This window comes from Martes martes (genome assembly GCF_963455335.1).
Source record: "Martes martes genome assembly, chromosome: 2".
Lineage (NCBI taxonomy): Eukaryota > Metazoa > Chordata > Mammalia > Carnivora > Mustelidae > Martes > Martes martes.
In genome coordinates this window covers 119,224,765-119,233,601 of record NC_137889.1, presented here as the reverse complement: position 1 = coordinate 119,233,601, position 8,837 = coordinate 119,224,765, and the positions used below count along the sequence as shown (strand labels likewise).

General features: G+C 39.9%; 1 protein-coding gene across 1 annotated transcript in view; it reads left to right on the top strand.

Annotated features, from left to right (window-relative positions):
• The first annotated feature begins 2,607 nt into the window (after positions 1-2,607).
• The window catches only part of QRFPR (pyroglutamylated RFamide peptide receptor), a 44,930-nt gene continuing 38,700 nt past the window's right edge, over positions 2,608-8,837 (top strand). The window contains exon 1 of the mRNA XM_080796837.1: positions 2,608-3,102. Coding sequence (XP_080652963.1) covers positions 2,763-3,102 — 340 coding nt within the window. The 5' untranslated portion in view covers positions 2,608-2,762. The remainder of the gene's footprint in view (positions 3,103-8,837) is intronic.

Here is an 8,837-nt window from a genome sequence, read left to right as displayed (position 1 = left end):
AGACACGATCATTTTAACTGGTGCAGAAAAAATGTTTGACAGAATTCAACATCACTTATGATAAGGTCACTCAACAAATTAAGAATAGAGGGGAATATCCTCAAATTGATAAAGAACACCTACAGCTAACATCACCTTAGTGATGAAAGACTTCGTAGTGAAAGACTGAATGTTTCCCCTCTGAGACTGAGGATAAAGAAAAGATGCCCATTCTCCTCACTGTCATTTAACATAGTACTGGAAGCTTCTGCCATTGCAATAAGGCAAGAAAAGGAAATTTAAGTCATACAAATCAGAAAGGAAGAAAAAAATTGCCCTTCTATTCAAATACTATGATTGTCTATGTAGGCAATCTCAAGAAATTTACAACAAAAACAACAACAAAATCTCCTAAAACTAATAAGTGAATTCAGCAACATGATAGGTTTTGAGATCTAGATACAAATAAATCACATTTCTATAGTAATGAATACATAGAACTAAAAATTAGAAATATGATACTGTGCACAAATACTTAAAAAAGATGTACTTAAGTGCAAATCTAACAAACATATACAGGACTTATATACTGAAAACTGAAAAGTGCTGAAAAGAGAAGTAAAAGAAGGCCTAAATATATGGTTTGGAAGATTCATCAGAGTAAAGATATTGATTTTTATCAAAATCCCAGCAAGGATTTTTTGTGGACATAAATAAATTTATTGTAAGATTTGAAAAGGCTTTAGGATATCTAAAATAATTTTGAAAAAGAAGAATATAGTGGGACAAATTGCTCTATCAGATTTGAAGACTTACATAACTACAGTATTCAAGATTGTATGGTATTGGAGTAGATAGCCATATAGATCAACACATGGAACAGAAAACAAAACCTAAGATGAAAAATGCAAAATTATAAAATTTTTAGAAAAAGACATAGAAGAAATATGGGGGACATAGGATTTGATGAAAAGTTATTAGACTGACATCAAAAGTACAATCAATAAAAAATTGGTAAATATAACTAATTAAAAATTAAAAATTTTGATTTGTGAGAGCCCCTGTTGAAAGGATAAATAACAAGAAACAGATTAGAAGAAAATATTTGCAAACCACTTATTTGACACAAGATTGGTATCTAGAATATAAAAAGAACCGTCAAAACTAATAGCAAATAAACCAAATAGTTCAATTAGAAAATAGGCAAAATACCTGAAAAGACATTTCACTGAAGAAAATACTAAGCAAATAAGCACACGAGAAGATGTTCATCATTAACTATTAGGGAAATGAAAATTAAGGCTGAAGGAAATATCACTACACACTTATTAGAACGGCTAAACAACTAATGGCAGTGTCAAATGGTGGTAAGCATGCGTAGAAACTGAATCTCTCCTATGTTGCTACAGAAAATGTATAATGGTACAGTCACATTGGAAGGTAATTTGGAAGTTTCTTCAAAATCAAAAGATATAAACCATAGACTCAACAGTCAAACTTCTTGGCATTTCCCAGAGAAATAAATATGTTTGCTCACACAAAAACCTGTATATGATTCTTCATAGCAGCTTTATTTACAATAACCCCAAACTGGAAGCAAGCATAATGCCTACTAAACATGAATGGTTAAACAAAGGGTGATGCATCCTCAGCAATAGAAAGGAACAAGTATTGATATACTTAACAACTTGGGTGGATCGGAATAGCAATAGCATTATGCTTGAGTGGGAAAAAATACCAAAAGGTATTATAATGTGTGATTCTGTTTATATAACCTTTTGTCAAAAGTACAGCGATGGAGGACAGATGAGTAATTGCCAGGACTTTAGGCCTGGGGTGGGAGGTGGGACTTGGTATGACTACAGACGTAGCAGGAGGAAGATCATTGTGGTGATAGAATCTTTTTCTCTCCTGGTTTTGGCGATGGTTACAGGAATCTACACTTGGGACGAAATGACATAGACTTTACACACACACTGTACCTATGACAAATTCCTGGGTTTGTGTTGGACCATAATTAAGTAAGATGTAATCAATGGGAGAAACGGAGAAACTAGATAAGGGATACTTGGGACCTGCCTGTACTATCCTTGCAATTTCCTGTGTGCTGTAATTATTGTTGAAAATGCAGAAAAAAATTAAAATAATCCTATTTCGCCTTGGGTAGCTGTGGCGCCCATTACTTCGTCAGAGGAGAAGCCTATACTCGGTTTTAAATATAAGCATGACCTGGGGTAGAAGAAAGTCGCTTGTGCAGCGCAATGTGGTGAGCCAAAGAGGTGTTTTCCAGGCCCAGAGGCTGTGGGAGGCGGCGTCCGCGCCCCTGAAGCTGGGAGGGGAGTGGCGCGCCGCAGAGTTCCAGCCCCTCCCTCCGCCGCTCTTGGAGCCAGTGCGGTGCGCCAGAAGGCAGGAGAGGCAGAAGCGCTGGGACTCTTGAGTGCCGTTCCAGCATTCCCGACCGCCCCCAGCCCCTCACCTTAGAGAAGAACAAGAGAACTTTCTTTGAACTGCGAACATTTTTGGTTAATGGGATAGTCTCCCAGGCTTTGGCTTCCCGCCTCTTGATTGCGGGTTTGATCCCGCGCTGCTTTCCTTCTCCCGAAGAGGGGTGAAGTCGGAGTCTTTTAGCGCGCAAGAGTCTGGAACAGAGGCTGTCCTGGCCTCCGAGGGTGAAGCGGCCGTCTGCCCCGTCTCCTCGCAGCCCCCACCCCACCGCTTCTCGGTGCTCTTGGGGGGCGGTGGGTGGCCTGGCTGTAGCGGACGGCGCTCCAGGAGCACGCGGCATGCAATCACTCAACATTACGCGGGAGCAGTTCTCCCGGCTACTACGGGACCACAACATGACCCGCGAGCAGTTCATCGCGCGGTATGGGCTTCGGCCCCTGGTCTACACCCCGGAGCTGCCCGGGCGCGCCAAGCTGGCCTTAGTGCTCACCGGCGTGCTCATCTTTGCTCTAGCACTCTTTGGCAACTCACTGGTGGTCTACGTAGTGACCCGCAGCAAAGCCATGCGCACGGTCACCAACATCTTTATCTGCTCCTTGGCGCTCAGCGACCTGCTCATCGCCTTCTTCTGCATCCCGGTCACCATGCTCCAGAACATCTCTGACACCTGGCTGGGGGGTGAGTCCACGTCCGCACCTTCTTCCCTAATCCCCCAGCCTTCCACGGGATTCTCCCCGCCCCTTTGTTCCTTACATTTCTCTCTCTACCAAAAGAATCCAGAGCTCTTTCTTAGAACTTCCTCGCCTGCGCTCGCTTGGAGAGTTTTTTGCTGCTTGATTCGGTGCAACGCTTCTTCTCCTTGTCGCTTAACGACACTGGTTTCTTTGCATTGCCCGGAGGACCACGGGGAAAGGGAGGGAAAACTGAATGGGAAGAAATCCGAGAGGGAGACAATCCATGAGAGACTCTGGATCCCGGGAACCAAACTGAGAGATGGGATGGGGGGCAGGTGGGAGGATGGGATAACCGGGTGATGGGTATGAAGAAGGGCAGGTGTGGTGATGAGAACTGGGTTGTTAAACGCAACTAATGAGTCCTTGAACGCTACATCAAAAACTAATGATGTACTATATGCTGGCTAATTGAACATAATAAAATAAAATTTTAAAAGACACAGGAAAATGCTAGGAAAAGTACAAGGCAGTGAGTTGGGGAGTCGCATTGCTCACCAGTTATTTTAGCTCCTTTTTCCATAATTACCAGGATTTTTTCTGTTTTTTAAGTAAAATAAAAATATTTCAAAAATAAAAATACCGATATCCACTCATCCTCCCAACTTACAGTCTCACTCCACAGATGCCTCTGTGGCTTCCAAACAGGTGTTTGTAGGTATTTGTAGATCCAATTTATCTAGGGACTTAAAACTAATTTTATATATGTGTGTGTATATATATATAATATTTATTATATATTATATGTAATTATTATGTAATTATATATAATAAATATTTAATAGATATATCCCCTGCAAATGGATTTTATATATATATATATATAATACATATATACATATATTATGTGTGTGTATAGTCATTTTTTTCAGATTGGGTAAACAGAATCAAGCAGGGAGAATTAACACAGAAAACATATCTCCCTCCTGACTGATAAAGAAGGAGACATTGATTCCTTCTCCTTCCTTTAAAGGGGAGTGGAAATGGTAGGGAAGCCATTCAGAGTTATTGAGCTGGGATCCCAGTGTAGAGATTGAGAAACACTAGACAGTGCACTTCCCCCAGGTAATCCAGTCTTTCCAGACACAGCTACAGAGCATGCTCTAGTCCATAAACAGTAATGCCTTCTGTTGTCACCAGTGTTTAATGGTGCGTCTTGGAGCTGAACCTCTGGTTGTACCCCCATTGTCATGGATGGGTGCATTCTTGAAACCACATCAAAATTCATAGAAAGTGGCTGCAAATACAGAGAACATGAGAGAAATGAATCATTATGCCTTCAAGCCCTGCCATTTCCATTCCTTTGCTACTTCCTTTTAATCTCACGGAGAGTTTCTTTTAACCTATCATTAACAAGGTGAGCTCTTCAATTTCATTCCCTGGCATTTTTTTCCTATTAATTTACATTGGGCTTATCTTTAGTGCATCAAGAGGCTAGAATCTTTGATTCCCATCTCATCTACAATGTACGTATTTCCAAAACTGCACTAACCATTAGAGAACATAGCACTGACGTGAGAGTGACACATAATGCAGCAAGTGGCAAACCAACTTATGACTTACAACCTTTCTTATGCACTCTGATGAAATCATTGTACTTGGACATTTTAAAGTTGTCCTGTGCAACTAACCCCATAAAATTAACGGGGAAACTTTTGATCATCACATAAACCTAGTTTTTTGAGAAAAGGGCATAAGAGTTTCGATTTCTACATGTTTGTGAAGGCAAATTTATGAAGCATATATGTATTTCTGGATGATTATAGCTCTGTTCGTTAAGGTGAACATAATTTAAAAAGTGGGATATTATACTGGGAATCCAAAGACCTGGGTTCCTATTTTGGCTCTAATACATGTTGATTTAACACATCTGGGCCTCAGTTTTTTGATAAAATATTAGGAATTCTAGATGCTTGGAAGTGAAATGAGGCAGATGTTTAGCCTCTAAGCAAATTGGGAAATCCTGCCTGGGGAAGACTATGGAGTAGATCCTTCCCAAGGATTTTGGTGGGTGGTGTGAAAGTTTTTCTTAAACTTTCTGTTTTCCTTGCTTCCTAGTTCATGGAGCATATTTCACTTTAGCTTCTAAATGCTGAAAAAGGGTAATGCATTGTGTATGTATTTCACATGTTTGAGTGAGGATAAAGTGTATTAGTAAAAGTGCTTTGAAAAAAATTGATTATATCATGAAAGTGTAAGGTATTAATTATGTTAAGAAATGTTTAATTTTAGGTGGCTTATGTTTATCTGGGACTAGATTTATAGAATAAATATTCTTACAAATCAAGTAAGTAATACCGAAATTGAATATCAGGGAAGAGGAAAGAGATTGCAGAGTTTCTGGAGGTAACGATGCAAACAGAATTAACTTGTCCTTTATAGGATAGGATAATAATTTTAAAGCTCCCTTGATAAATTAACAAAAGAGCTTTCAACCCTGGGGATAAAAAGACATTATATGTTTATAAAAAAATTTAAAAATTAATTTAAAAAAGAGCTTTCAAGGGAATGTAATCTAATAGTTCAATGGTAATTCACAATTTATTATTTCATAAGGCTATTGAGGATCTTCTTTAAGGCAAAGCATTCTACCTTGGTAATACAAAAAAAAAAAAAAGGAATAAAGCTAATCTAATCCCTTTTTGGACCTCTGAAAATAGGAAATATCCTCAAATGAACAAATACAGGATGTAATAGAACAGGATCCACTCTGCTGTGGGAGTATAAAAGTCAGGAAGGTTTCTCCAAAGAGGGGACTTTTGAGCTACTTATTGAAGAATGATTCAGATTGGTTTCAGCAGAGAAAGAAGGATGGAGTGTGTTCCAGGAACAGGGGTCAATCCAAAGTTTGGAGGAAAGAACGAAGGTGATGAATTCCAAGAACACTGTGTAGGTCATTTCAAGTATATAGTTTATATGTGAGGGATGGTGGGAAATGAGACAGAAAGGTAGGATAGTGCAACTGGGGAGGGAAAAGTATCAGTTATGCTAGACTTAAATATGATTACTCCTCAAATTCCTCCAGGGTGAAGGAGGAAATATAAAGGAAGCAGTGGAAACCACTGGGAGGCAACAGTGGCAGGACCCCTGGAGGCGGGACTGTGTGCCCTGAATTGTCAAATCTTTTGTTCTTGCTGCTGTTACTGCCCTTCTTCTTCTTCTTTTCTTTTCTTTTCTTTTCTTTTCTTTTCTTTTCTTTTCTTTTCTTTTCTTTCTTTCTTTTTTTTTTTTAACTCCAGAGAAGCTGGAAAAGTGGAATTTTGGAATTTTATGATCCTGGCATTTAGTTCAAATTAAAATAAATAAATAAAATGCAGTTGGGTAAAAGAAAACCTCCCTGGGGGTTTGGCCACAAATAATTCATGGACCTCCAGTTTGTGACTTTTCTTCAAAGTCTCCCCCTCAAACATTTCTGACAGAGGTAGGGCTATAAATGACTATTTTCTTCTTCTTTTTCTAGTCCACTTATCTCCCTTGCTAGGGACCAACGTTGCCTGTTGAGTCAAAGCCTGCATTGGACAAGATCTCCAGGTGATTCATAAGCACATGAAAATTTGAGAAGCACCACTATAAGTAATGATTCTCAGACCTGGCTACACAGAGAACCTCCTGAGGGGATTTAAAAATGTTCTGTGCCAGCCCGTGTCCAAACTAGTTACATCTGATTCTCTGGAACCAGCTTGCAGACTTAAAGAGACCATTGTGCACATCTCTACCCTGTTCCCCATTCACAGACGTCATGTTATTGGCTTGAAATCAGTCATGACAGGAATATTTACATTGTGGATGTCAGCAGCAAAAACTGTCTTTTAAAAAAACAAAACAAAACCATACAGTTGTTTTCCAGCATACCACTGATCAAAGACTTTGAGTTTCCTTTGGTACAGTGATGGCACCATAAATGACAGGTGCAACAAAGTGTATCCGTAAACATTTAGTTTAAGTGAATTACACTCAATTTAGAAGGAGATCTAAATTCAGCATCTAAGTGTTGGTCAGCATTGATGCAAGTGTATATGCAATTCTTGTATATGTCGGCATATGCCAACACTCTTTGACCCACTAGTTGATTTACTCCCACACTATTCCCCAGAACATCCAACACAGAGCTAGCAGGAATGGGGATTCTCTTCCCACAAGAACAGTAAATAGCATTTGTTTATGGTTTTTTAAAATCACTAATATGAGGATGGAGTTGTGTTGTTATAGCAATTAGGAGTCAGGCTTTGGAAGTTCTGTGTGCATTCTGCTTACAAATCTATCTGATCAAACTCTAGCAGTCAACTTGCCCATTGTACTCTTGGGGCCATGGAATTTACCTCTCCTTATCTGCAATCTGTTCTTCCTCATTTTGTCTCTTTTTTCCTCCTCCTTTAATCTCTTTCTTTGAAATATATACATGCTCCTCCAAATTCACTGCCTGAATATGTTATTTTTTTCAACTAAATTCCACAAAATAGATTTTGCTTCTCAACAATGCTCCAGAACACTTTTCTCTTTCTTTATATTCTACCCTTTGATGGTTCTTGTAATTCCTCTTAGTTTTTGAGTGTGTGTCCACTGAAGCCTAGCGTGCGATTTCGTCTTTCATCACCCATTTCTGCATAGAGGCTCCAACCAGGACTGTCCTTTCTTTGCTGATAATTCTGAAATCAGTATCTAATTATCTTAAGCCGTAATCCCCCTGATCTGAGACTGGGCATTTACACACAGATCTCTTATTAGCATCCAACATTCTCTCACCCTACCTTATCTCTCTGCCCAGGGTCTAAACTATTATCATTAATAGTCTGAGTCATTTTTGTATTCAGCTCTTTCTGGATATCTGTTGTTTGCGCTGGGATATTAAAGGTGTAGAGAAAGCTGAGTCCTTATGGAATTGGCAGGTTTCAGTTAGAGCAAGACGGGGAATGTGGCACTTAAAGAAAAAATGGAGAAGGCAGGGGATTTTGTTGTCAGAGTTTCAGAGTGCACTGTGGGGAAAGCACAGGGGAAGTGTTTGGGAACTGGAGGCTTGGATCAGAATGGGGATGTTTAGAGCCTCGATTGGGTCCAGGGGCAAGGGATGGTCTAGGAGAATGGGATTCATGGTGACTCAGGTAAACGTGAATTTACAAAATACGGGAGGATTAATTCTGAAGAATTCCCAGAAGGAGGTAGAATATCAGATCTCATTCTAGCCTCTTTATTGCTCTCAGCATTAATGAATTGAGATGGGGAAGGGCTTGATGGCCTTGTGGGAGCCACAGGACTCTCTGCCTGCTTTTATCCTGTTGTGGGTAGGGTCACAGCCAGGGGAAGGGAAGATCTCCCTAGGTGCATCCAGAGCTCTCTGCACCTCCCTGCGATCCTGCTGTGGGCACTGAAAAGAATTTTCTAAGGATGACTGGTAAATTGACTAAAAGCAATTACAGAAAAGGAGTTCCCAAAATAGCCTAAGTAATGGCAGCCTCATTGGGAGAAGGGCACTTTCACATCTACTTACTATACCTGAAGACTGCTTGCTTGGGTAAGAAAATGCAAAAACTCATTTTCTCAGCGGCTGATAGGAAAATTCCGCCTAGAGCAGTGGCTCTCAGTCTTGCCAACACATAGAATCGCTCAGGGAGTTTTTAAAATGATGCCTGGTTTCTACCCTGGGAGATTCTGATTTAATTGGTCTGAGTACCCAGGTATTGGATT